We start from the raw sequence: 12,591 nt of genomic DNA, 5'->3' as shown, positions 1-12,591 counted from the left end.
GGGTATAAAAGGGGCTAAAAGTTATGTTGAACGTCTCCCAATTTATGTCCGTCATTTTTGTACTTAATTTATGTGCTTTGGTTTTATTGCTTTGCTCCCTGGCTAGTATTCCTTACCCTTTATTTAATCTTAATGACATAATATGACATCCTTGTCCTGTAAGCAGACCACGTTGTTTGGCCCGGCCTCACACCCTCAACCTTTACGTACCATATCAGCCATGCCAGTGGTGCGTTCCTCCAGCCAGTCAATAGGAGCACGGTAAAGCTTCTTCAGGGCCGACTTCCTTTGGGTCAGCAGCTGGTCTGGGAAGTGACAGTAGAACAGAACCTTCTTCCTGTGCCGGGACAGTCGCAGCACCGGGATACACACCGATACCTAGGGTCAAAGAAAAAAAAAAGAAAAGTTTACCCTCTGGCAGCTTTAAGGTTTGACATATAGTGTCCCTTCTACAGCTGTTGTTCAGAGTAATTTCACACATATGGAGATAGATTATAGCAAACAGACAACTCTAAAATGAGAGCTGAACGTTTACATATACATATGAATTCGGAATTCAACTTATGTGCAAGACAGAACAGTGACACCTGCGTGTATTTGTGTGGAAAAAAAATAAGCTAGGAGTGTCCCTTTCATGTTAAGGTATCCTAACAGGGTGTAACACGAAAAAGAAGACGGACCACTGTTAACAATGGAATATATTCTCTGAGACCAAAAGGCAGTTATGAGACACAGACGACTCAGAGGAAACTGAATGAGTGACGATCAATCAGACACAAATTACCTGATCACAGAAGACGACATCGTACTCCACCCCGCTGAGGAAGACCAGGTAGAGGGCCACATAGATCATCCTCAGGTAGGCACACAGGGCATGCAGATAGCCAAAAACAGTGGTGGGTAGCCAGTCACCCACACATACCTGTTGGAAGAATAATACAAACAATTAAATCATGCGTGTGTGTCATATATTAAACTGTGTTCTTTTCTTTTTTTTTTTATCTTTGAAGCACACTACTACGTTGTGAGGCGTGTGGTAACGCACCACGGGCAGGTCCGAGTCCAGGGTCTCAGAGAAGCAGTGCGTTGGGTCGTGATGAGCCGTCCAGATCTGAACGCTACAGCCTTGAGACTTCAGGGCCACAGCAGCATCGACCACCAGTCTTTCTGCTCCCCCAATACCCAGGTCTGGATGGAGAAACACCACCCGTGACATCCTGCATTCCGGAATGGATAAAGATCAAATTTAATTTGGAATAAAAAATTAAAAAAATTCTCCAAAAGACAAAGGTCGTCTACAGACGAGGTAAACACAGTAGAACACATGCAAAATGACTACACAATGTGAAATGACACAGACATCAGTCTGACCCTGAGCACAGGAAGCCAAAAGAGTACAAATAATGCCAAAATAAGTAGGTAAAGGCTAATATTTTCAGACGAACCTGTAAGATAAATTAAAGAGTGAATTCATTTTCTGAGGCATTCAAACAATCTAAAACTTGATGCTGATGACAACAACAACAACAACAACAACAACAACAACAACAACTCTCAATCAAAAGGAACCTGCGATTCGTGAATCCACTTTGGTGCCTAGAAGGAAACTTTTCAGGACTGCATTGTTGACTAACTTAAAGAATTACTCTTGTGATTTGTGACATACTTCATAACTTTTACCCCTGAAAGCACTTGAAGACCGTTTACTTAACAGAAAATACACTTACATCTTCTGCAAACCACCCTCGTTGACACAAAGTACTCTGCGATTTAATTGTGAAACCTGTGAGACCAATAACTAGTTGTCCCACTGACAGCAACAACACCAAAGAGACTTTTCATTTAGAAAGCTGTCAGTGTCTCCAGCGACAGTGATATGTTCATTGATACGAGCGAATACAATTGTGAGCCGGTTTTTTTTTTTTTTTTTAGAGCCTAACAAGTCTTTGTAACCGAACCCCACATTTACAATTTAATTATAATACAGTTATGTTTACCTTTGGATCTCTTCAATACCCTGTCCAAGCTCGGAAACTTCTGATTGTGTTCGTTTAGCTGTCAGTAGGAGAGAACTGTCATGAAAAGCTACCGTTCGGACGCCATTTTGGCTCAAATCCACTATTTGTCTCAAGCTCATCGCGTTTCAATTTTGAAACACAATGGCGTCTGTTTCCTCAGATGTTGACGGGCGCGCTTCCTGTGAGACACGTCTCCTTCAGAGACAAGGTGGTTCAATTTTATGCCTTTCAATTAATGTACAGGTTCGTTCATGAATTTATGACAGTAAAAAAAAATTACATCATTTTAAAAAATACGCTTAGCTAAAATGATCAAAATATAAGCTCCTCGGATACCGTGTCGTTCAATCTGTTTGTGTTGAAAGCGATCAGCCGGTCAGGCTTGTAGTCGGTCGCCTCCACTGGTCTTGTGGTCTGCAGTCGTGTCCTTTTTAGACTGGCGTCAGCTTTGCGGGCTCTCTTCTCAAGTTTTGACCAATTCACACATCGACTGTCTGCTCTTTATTGGACGTGGACATCATCTCGAAGAGGGGCTCAGGTTTTCATCTCGCATCGGGACAAACACAACAAAATGGTAAGATCCTCAGCTCCCATCTGAAACTGTTACTGCCGCTGAAGCAGCTCCGTGGCACTCATTTCGTCCCGAGCTCACCTTTCGCCATCTGTTCGCTCATCATCTGTGGACGTGGCTGTATGTTGCCATTCAAACAGTCCCGCATTTCAAATTTTAAGTCGGCCCGTCTCCGATTTGATTAATTATGTACGTATACGTGAACACGTTAGGGGAAGCCTTGCCACCAGATGTGAAAGGTTACCCCGCAGACACTCTCGGTGAAGGCCTTCGCCATCAGTCCGTGACATAAACACGCTGCACAGTTCACAGTTAAATAAATGTAAGCTTGTTTTTCATTGTTAGATCTCCTTATCTAAATGTTAGGTTTAGGTAGTTACTTTATTAATCCCCAAGGGGAACTTTTTTTTTCCGCTACAGCAGCATACAGGAAGCAATAAGATAATAATAATAAAAAGCAATAAAATAGCAGTAAAAAAATATTAAATATAAAATGTACAGTATATATCTATACATATTATATACAAACAACCAAGAAACACAGACAACATTGTTATGTTATATGTTATGTTATAGGTTGACCGTAGTTGTGATTTGTGTGTGAGGAAGTGACAGCGATGTGATGGGCTGTAAGAAAGAAGTAGTGACGTTGAATCCTGTTTATATGTCATAAAACCGTTTTTCTTCTAGCCTGGACCAGCAGCAAGTGCCACCAACGTTGGGGCGTCTAGCCGTTCCCCCAGCAAGACAGTGGCCCCCCGGGCAGCAGGCTCAACAGTCAGACAGAGGTACACACTCATTAACAGACCACTAAACTTGTACTTGTCAAACGGGCTCTCCCCCCCAAAGCTGACGGACACAGTAATAAATAAGGACTACAGTGAGACGAAGGACAGATAAAAGGCCGTGAAGGGTCTCCTGATGAGGAGTCCGTATGACGCATCATTCAAACCTCTGTCCAGTTCAGCGCAGGTGTTAGACAGAGCGCTCTTCCTCCATCATTAATACATCAAACGAGGGAATATCCTTTGTAGGATAATGTGCAATGACCCAGCACCTTACTAATTATCTTAATGTCTTTGTCACTCAATTTGTTTATGAGACACTACTATGGAGAAGTAGCTTTTAAACATTTAGAAATTTACATCAAACATTAACCCCCCAGTTGTCCTCGGGTCAAAATGACCCGCGGCTGTGTTCAACCAAGTTCTATTTTATTTTCATATTTTTTTGGGATCGTTGGTGATAAGGAGGCTGTGAGGGTTTCTTTAAGGAATGATGACCAATTATCCCCCCCAAAAATAAATAAATATAGAAATAAAATAGAACTTGGTTGAACACAGCTGCGGGTCATTTTGACCCGAGGACAACAGGAGGGTTAAAGCTTAGCTCATGCGCACTCCCAATTAGAACTTTCCAAATACTCTCAGTGTTGACCTTGCCTGCTCTTGTCATCAAACTGTGAGGAGTGATTGATGATTTTTCAGATAGCCCTCCCCTCTAGTTTTTGTGCACCCTCACTAGATTAGAGCAGATAGATGTTGTGCTGTGAGTTTAATCAGTGTGTAATCAGAGGCTCACTGTTTCCTCTCTCTCATTATTACCCACTACTACCCCCCTCTTCATTACCTCATTAACCTCTATTTAATTTCAGCACATGAGTGCAGCAGCCATGAATCAATCTGCTCTTTTATCACCAGCTACTGTAGTTGGAATTGCACTCTTGAGTATCTTGTGTTACTGTTTTTTTTTCTTTTTTTTCTTACCAACGGCTCAAATTGAATCAGCACAAGATAGTTTTAAGTTGGCAAAGTTTATCATGTACATTTTGTGAAATTCTGATGAAATTTTGGTTTTGCAACATGTTGACAATTGCTCTATAAAGCAAGCTTGTTATAATTTACGAAGGAGGCATTTCAATGGTTGATATTTAACGGTTTGTTTTATGCGTGTGTTCCACAGGAAAGCTACCAGCAGCGGTACACGCAGCGGTGGCAGGACCACAGGATCGGCAGGCACTGGTGGCATGTGGCGCTTCTACACTGAAGACTCACCAGGGCTCAAAGTGTAAGTACAGATCCTATAAAGCAGTTGTATCTACACACTCGGCAAAAAAAAAGAAAAAAGAAAAGAAAAAGTTTGACATTTTAACTTGTGGCCACTTACAAATACACTAATCCTCAGTATTTCCGATACTTGGGGTGTTTAATGGTCAGAAATTAGGCGGACGTGACCACATGTATGAGCTGTAAATCACCCTGATTAAAGTGTGTGTCTATATACACACACATAATTATGAGTGTTAGGAAAAACTGTCAACCTCAAACTTATATTCAACTACATCCTCGCCTCTGATATTAGAGAAGGCGTCCTGTCTCCTGGCCATAGCCGGTCATGGTTGATCAATGGTGCTGTGGTGGTTATCGAGTGCGTCTCTCCAGCAGTCGAAGGAGGGCAGACTCGCCGTACAGTGCTGTATATCGAGTGCGGGTTTGTTCCTGCGTTAGACGCCGGCCTCAAAGCTTCATTAAAGGATCCTCTCTGAAAGGTCAACTCAATTACAGCCTTCTGACAGGGCGAGGAGGGGTCCACGGAGGAGATGGTTGGCATGGCAATGCTGCTACTTAGCGATGCGCTCCTCCACCCCACCCCCCCACTCAGAGCCTCCTTCAGAGATGAGAGCCCCTCCTTGTTTCCAAAGCTCATCAATAAAATCAGCCTCTCCGCGAAGACTCTTGCTCTGTTTGGGGTTACAGCAAATGATGAGATTTTGTGTTGTAATCTGGGTATTAATCAGTGTCTCATTGTTGTGACAGTGGCCCAGTGCCAGTGCTGGTGATGAGTCTGCTGTTCATTGCTTCGGTCTTCATGCTTCACATCTGGGGGAAGTACACCCGCTCGTAAAATCCCACCTCGTGACCTCTGACTCTGCACCTCGGCTTCTTAACTCTTTGGACCTGGACCAAACAACAACCTTAACGCTCCCAGTTCCCTTCTCCACTCTCACTACAACACACAAATTGGATTTTTGTGACCATTTTCAGGACATGATCTTCATCTGACTTTTGGTAACCACCTTGTTGCATCCTCTCATCTCTCTGTATTTTTACATTTGATGGGGGTGAATGGGAGGAGGACATGCTGACCCACCTCAGATGTGACGTCTGTGTGTGTGCCTGTCCCTCCAAGCGGCAGCAGCATGTTCCCTCAACTGCCGCATGAAGATTCAGTGCGGTGCCCAAAGACATTGTTGTTTTCAGACCCCCCAGCAAACATTTTTCCTCGTAGCCCTAATTGAATTTTTTTTGTTAACAGCATTTGTACAAAAAGTAATTGTAATATTGTACAATAAAAAAAGTAAAAAAAAAAATCAATGTGTTTTTTTATTTGTATTTAACCTTACTTTGTTTTGCTAAATTAATCTTGTTTTTGTTTTTCCAAGTCATTTGAAGTTGAACGAGCCGTTTGTGTGTTGAAAGAAGAAAAATATTCTGAAATGTATTTCCAGTGACAAGTGACTATACTTTTAACCTTTTGCATCCATGACCAGACGATTGAAAGCCGTACATCTTTCCAAAAAGCATTCACAAATGTTTGTTTTAACAAAAATTATAGAAATTAAAATGTCAAGTGTTGCGTTTCAGTGTGATTGACAGTTCACTTAATGCTTAAACAAATGACTATTTAATTGTTTTAAGTTTTGGTTAAAACTCAATAGTCTTGTTTGCCTAAAATTACATTAATAATCATTCTATATGCAACCTTAACTATCCAATTATGTGGTCATATGGCTCTCGGTTTTGGTCTTGACAAGATTACACAGCACATACTTGCAGCATCTGAACTACATGAGGAGAAAAGCCTAGACTTGAATACAGATGTATACCAACTGCTTTAAATTGAAGTTGACTGGATAAAAGGTCATTTTTCAGTTTACATAAGTCTACATAAGTTCAGAGGCAACAGTCTCCAACACGGACTGTTGTAGTGTTTATCACCTCTCGCACTTGCTTTTTTTACTGAGTTGCAGGCAAAAGTAAAAAGTCTCCATTGTGTCAGAGAAATACCAGAAGACTAACAACAAGGAAGACACCAATAATCGTGTTGTTTTTAAGTAATAAGCTAGATACTGAATGGCACAAACGTACTAACTGTTACCTTTCCATATTTCTTCCTCACTGTGACTAGACTTTGAGAACAAAGCTGAAAGAAAAGTGGGCAATATTTTGACTTTTTTTATATACTAAAAACTCTTCTTGAACCTTCTGTTGATGTCAAATCAAACAGATACTTTGATAATTGTGTATATTTAGGTTTTCCTATGTGATCACTTAAAACTCCATCTGAATTTTGTGCCGATGTTTTTCCCTTCTACTCCTGAAGGGGGCGCTGCAGACTATTTTCTGAGTAACTGTGGGTCAGCGGACACCGACGGATGAAGCTGTTCTTACTCAGGGACGTACATAAACATCCTCCGAGAGAGATTTTTCTTTTTTACCTAATAAAATCATTTTAACACTATATCGGGGCATGTGTGTCTTCGATCAGGCTGAACATGATCATTCCCTCTGTTTGATTATCGAGTGCTTCACACGCAAACTTTGTCAGGATGAGTCAATTATTTTAATATGGACGTCACTGAGATGAGTGGAAGAAAAATAAGTGATCAAAGACAGCTTCTTTGATTTGGCCTCGTTGATTTAAGCTGTCTTGACCCTTCACAAGATTTCTTTTTCTTTTTTTTTTTCATTGATGTAATGACTGCTACTGACTGGATGTTTTGGAGCTGTAGAAGTAGTTCTGTCCCAACCTGCATCACCAGGTTATCTGTGTTGAATATGAAACCACCAGCTGGCATGGCTCGTACAGATGTGTGTGTGTGTGTGTGTGTGTGTGTGTGTGTGTGTGTGTGTGTGTGTGTGTGTGTGTGTGTGCGTGCGTGCGTGCGTGTGTGCGTGTGTGTGCGTGCTGTGCGTGCCTTGTGGTAAACACAGTGTTCATGTCCTGTTCATTAATTCATTCTGTTGCTATGGCTCTGCTTTTCCAAAAGGCGTCCAGCGTTCGTGGCAAACTCGGGCGCTTCTGTCACATCCCTCTCGTCCTGTTACACACAGACACATAAACACGGGGATACGCTCACAAACTCCAAGGCCCAATTCACGGTGGCACAACACGGCACTGAGCCAGAATAATTCAACATTACAATTAAATATGAAGGAGCCATGGCAAAGCTGTCCTTCAGTGTTCAGGAGTGAAACAGGCCCAGGCAGCATGTGCAGCGCTGTGACCCTCCACACTGCGGCAACCTGTAGTTCCAAACTCCTCTTGACACTGTCTGTACAAGTCAACTCCGTGATTCACTCTGGGGTAAAAAGGAGGCAGATATTTAAAGAAATAAAAATAAAAACGTCTTATTGTTGCAACTAAAGAGCTCAGCCTTTATGTGTTAGACAAACAGACAAATCATTAATGCTCTTAAATCATCCAGTATGTGAGCACTAAAATTATCTTCTTTTTTTTTTTGCCCTGCATCTCTATAGCTTGGTTGTAGTTTGTTATGTATGGTATCCTGCTATCAGGCTTCCCTTTGTCATGTCTAGGGACTATATCTCTATGTCCGTCTTGTCTTCAGATGCTACGAAAAGACAAGTGTTTTCTGCTACAAAACGCCTGTCCTAGTAAGTATAAGGTGACTGATGACAGATATTTACTGAAATATCAGTCATTACAAATTGAAATGAATGCCTGAATCCGTCTGCAGATTTTCTATTGCTTCTTAGCAGCACTTCACTGAAATAGGTGCAGAATTTCCTTCAGTAAAATTAGAAAAATCACTCAATTAAACATATTATTCCCAGACAATGATAGAGAAAATGTGGCTCATATTCATAGTGATGTGCACAACATGAAATTAAAAGGTCTATAGACATATTCAGTTTTTTTTTTTTAAAAGCCCAAAAAACAGACATTTAGAAGAGCAGACAACTATTTTATGCATTCTTTTAGGATTATCAAGTCAATTTAGTCTCCAAAAACTTTGTAAAGGAACACTGCTTGTCTTTGTCTAACTGTAATTCATAAGTGAGTTATTTATTACCTCTGCAGATGAGATTATTAGATAGAAACTGTCTGGATACATATTTATTTCCACTACATCAGAACTGCATCAAAAGAGATCAATTAGAAAATGTAATCATGCATGAGCGTGCATGTTAAATTACAAGCGACGTCTATGTCTCTGCAGTCGACATAAATCATCCCGAACATGCACATGTGAGATGGCGTTCGTCTTGTGGAAAGAAAGAGAGGAGTGAGAGATGTGGGGACAGAGAGAAAAGAAAAGAAACTTTCTGCAGAGCGCTTCCTCTCTCTGTCTTTTTCACCAGAAACCCATTTCCTGTGAGGAAACCACACGCTTTTACAAGGGATGGTCCCTTACATAGAGAGAGGAAAGCATGCACATCAACACACATGCATGCACATTTGAGGAGACCTGTAAATAGGTCACATGTTCTTTCTGTACATGACACAGGCTGCTCTGTGGTTTAACATGGAGGTACAAAACACTCTTTAAGTCAGGTTGTGTCAGTCTCTCACCCATCCGTCACATTCATGTCTTGAGATGTCCCACCCTGCAGATAAACACAGCTTTCAGGAAATCAGGTGCAACATAGGGCTTGTGATTTGAAACGTATCTTTCCTTTACAATATTCCTTCCTCAGATGAGTGCAGACACCCGGTGTTGCATGCACATATGTCAAACACGTGTGTGTTGGTTTTTCTTGAGCGGATCACATGGCTGGTAAAGCGTGGAATGAATGGAGCAGTGGGTAGAATTGATCCACGCTCAATGACCAAGTGAATCCTGAGGGATGTCCCTAAAACTGAGGGCTGGCAGAGGGGATGCTGGGACACCTGTGACAGGATCTGCACTGTGAAATGGCAGGGAAGCTGTACTCAGGCCTGTCAGCAAACACAGTGTCGTATAAAAGCATTGGCAGTAGTGGAATAGGTATTCAGGCCTTTACCATGAAAATGTTTGCTAATAAAACAAGAAAAATAATCCAGCAAAAATTCATATATATTTAAAATATATACTTACAACAGAAAAAAAAAATCTGATTTAGTTACAAATGATAATGCACATGTTCTAGAAAGTGATCCCTTTAATATTGGCTGCATTATACAGAGTGCCTTAAAATACACCTCTCACATTCACAGACACACACTGATGCCACCTGACCACTGGGAACAGTTTGGGGATCAAATGGCGAACCCTGCGAAGAGGTGACAACCCCCTTCACCTCCTGGAGCCAGCCCAACTGCTTATATCACTGTTAATGTGGAAGACACATTTAAATGATATGGTGGTCCAGGCGGTGCTAAAACTGACCTCTTTATATCCTGTATACTAATAATATATATATATATATATACTGGATACTGCAACATATTTCTATGATGCAATTATGCAATGTCATTAAAAATGGTGCAAACACAAATTTTACTTGCAAGAGCTCTTACATAATGCCTATTCTTAAGAACTAGTGCATTTTCAAAATTGTATTGTTAGATTACTTCTACATAGCTAATTTGTGCAAATGTAATATTGTATTTGTTATACTACTGTTTTGCTGCTATGTTCTGTCAACACTTCATACAGACTAACATTACTTGCACCACTGCCAGTGCACAGTATTTAAATAAATGTACCCAGCAAATGTACCCAGTGGCTGTGATCCGGTGACCACATAGTGATTAGTCATTTGAGTAACAGCCAGCTGGTTAATTGCCACTGACCAGTAGCACAGTCTGATCTGAGAGGTGAGAGCTTGTTCACTGTAAAATAATCTGATTCTATATTCTGCTATCCAGGTCACATGGTCACTGTTAGTGGATGTGTGTCAGGAGGGTCTGAGAGGTGAGACATGGAGAATGGAATTTGTGAACGTGTGCATGCCACACACACGCGATTGTTTATATTACATTTAATTAATTGTGACGTACTGTATTGTATACCTCTGGAGATATGTAATAGGTAACAACTATAGCTCTAAAAAAAAGTTGGAATTTGTTTTAGTATTGTGATTATGTGTGATGATGGACACAGGTCTTTGGTGATATTATCTAAACCATTTTTGTAGTTCATCTACAGTATTCATACTGTACAAACTCTCAAAGATTAAATTATCAAGAATTAGAAGTTATAGATAAATGTACGTCTAAACCAAGGCCATTATCTGCACCATTCACAACCAGTTCAGCTACTTAAAGTAATCCAAATAGATGACTTACTTTCAGATATTATTCACAAGTCATTACTGGGCACCACAGCATCTCTTTGTTTCTTCTTTTGCCCAAATAAAAAATTGCTTCTGTTTTTAAATAAAAAAGTAATGACCCCATTATGTGGCAACCCTTTAGTTTATTCAAATGTTTTTATAAGCTGTGTTTGGCAAACTATTGTCATATCACCAGACAGATGCCAAGTCTGTATTTTCATTCAGCTGTCCTATTGTTGTCAGATCCTCAGTCACCATGTACACATATGTGTGATTATATATTTTGGCTGTTTTGTGAGTGATGTCTATTGCAGATAGCACAAAAACATGAAGACTGCTTTAAACCTAAAAGCCCCCTTGATTTTTTTTTTGTTAAAAGAAGTCTGCACTTAAATGTTTTATATTCTGATCATCTAGAACAAAAAGCCCATTAAAACTGTGACACAAAAAGGAATTGTAATGCAATAAATGAACATGATCCAGTTTAGGATGCATTCAGTTAAACAAGGACAGATTCCCAAAGAACTGAAAGCACATATCAGAATATTGAGAACATAAGCGACTGGAAGGAATGAAATGAAAAACAATTAGACAAGAAGTTAAAAATAGAAAGACAAGTCAAATAGTGAAAATAATTGACATCTCTATTAATATACTGTAACTCCAATCCAAAATCCCCCAAAAATCTGAAACAAGGGGTTAAAGAAAAAAAGAGAAAGATGAATGAAAGGAAGATGGAAACAAGTGGAAAAAGTCGATGGTGGGAGAAAACCAAAAGAAATTTAACAGGTCTGTTGAGCTACATGCCAAGAGTTTAACAGGATGGAACAATGTGGACGCTCAACTAAAAACAGAGATGAGAGCTGAATAACACTTTAAAGGAGCAGGAGAGGAAACCAAACACAATGTCTGATGAGAAGACAGCAAGTATAGGGTGACGTCCATTGTAGTACTAACAAACAATTACCCACAAACAATGGCAATAAAAATCGATCACACATTGCGCATTATAAGGAAAACTATAGTTTAAACGTCAAACCTGAGTGAATATTTTGTGTGTGTATGTGTCGTAGTGTGTGTATGAAGAGGGTAGGAGTGGGTGCTACGAGGAGAATCCCAGCACACATTGGTCTGTTGCAACCTTTTCACACACTCCCCCCCCGAGGCCACGTCAGGCCTGGTGATGCCCCGTGTGACTGCCGCTGGCATGCAGAGCCAACTGGGCTGTGATGTCATAAACATGTGTACCCCACAATCACCCCCCTCTCCCCCAACCACCACCACCCACTGCCAGCCTGCAGCAGAGTGGATCAGACTGTACCCTTCAGGACACACTGGCCAAGGCTGGACTAATTTAGGGAGGAGGTGGGGTGAAGGGGGCAAACCGCTACTCAGAGTGTCTCAGGTGTCAGCCTTGTGCTGTCCAATATTAAAGACACTTGGCCTGTGTGTGCAAAGGTGTGTGGTTGTAAGAGTGTTGCTTATGTGCAGTGTATTTTTAGGTGACTGTATTTTCCACTCCTTGTGCAGCGCTCCAGGGCACCGACAGAGGGGACAGATGGAGAAGTGAGGCAGAAGGGGGGACATGGGGTTTTGTACAGTGAATCTGGGGATCACTTGGCTCTTACATAACTGTGTTCCTCGTTACAATTTGTACTAATGTAGTCTGAGAGATATTCTGAGCATGCTTGGGGTTTATTTTATGACATACTTCTCTGCA

At 40.9% G+C, this 12,591-nt stretch overlaps 2 protein-coding genes across 5 annotated transcripts in view; one reads left to right on the top strand and one right to left on the bottom strand.

Moving 5' to 3' along the window:
• alg2 (ALG2 alpha-1,3/1,6-mannosyltransferase) overlaps positions 1-12,591 on the bottom strand; it is a 41,103-nt gene that overhangs the window by 4,581 nt on the left and 23,931 nt on the right. For 2 of the 4 annotated variants that reach the window (XR_011310820.1, XM_069696071.1), the window contains exons 1-4: positions 1,998-2,184; positions 1,046-1,217; positions 785-922; positions 211-378 (exon numbers count right to left, since the gene is read on the bottom strand). Coding sequence is in view for 3 of the 4 variants with exons in the window: in XM_069696071.1 (XP_069552172.1) it covers positions 211-378; positions 785-922; positions 1,046-1,217; positions 1,998-2,137 (618 nt within the window). In the remaining variant the exon portion in view is untranslated. Of the gene's footprint in view, positions 1-210; positions 379-784; positions 923-1,045; positions 1,218-1,997; positions 2,185-12,591 lie in introns of those variants that run through there. The other 2 variants (XM_069696072.1, XM_069696073.1) reach the window with 1 other exon arrangement.
• On the top strand, positions 2,412-7,067 carry sec61b (SEC61 translocon subunit beta). Its single transcript, XM_069696075.1, has 4 exons — positions 2,412-2,592; positions 3,280-3,377; positions 4,552-4,656; positions 5,406-7,067. The coding sequence occupies exons 1-4, from the start codon at positions 2,590-2,592 to the stop codon at positions 5,491-5,493; spliced, it is 294 nt and encodes a 97-aa protein (XP_069552176.1). The 5' UTR covers positions 2,412-2,589; the 3' UTR covers positions 5,494-7,067.

The sequence above is a fragment of the Brachyistius frenatus genome, unplaced genomic scaffold (assembly GCF_029030835.1).
Source record: "Brachyistius frenatus isolate BFR_SWC_R1_liver_20210118 unplaced genomic scaffold, ASM2903083v1 Contig_20, whole genome shotgun sequence".
NCBI classification, from domain to species: domain Eukaryota; kingdom Metazoa; phylum Chordata; class Actinopteri; family Embiotocidae; genus Brachyistius; species Brachyistius frenatus.
Note: the sequence above shows the minus strand (reverse complement) of the source record. Positions and strands in the feature narration are given on the sequence as shown.

Bases quoted from the DNA above. Each gene is read 5' to 3' on its own strand.
- sec61b (XM_069696075.1), top strand. The intron at 3,378-4,551 runs GTACACACTCAT...TGTGTTCCACAG, and splicing joins GGCTCAACAGTCAGACAGAG to GAAAGCTACCAGCAGCGGTA. The intron at 4,657-5,405 runs GTAAGTACAGAT...TTGTTGTGACAG, and splicing joins GACTCACCAGGGCTCAAAGT to TGGCCCAGTGCCAGTGCTGG.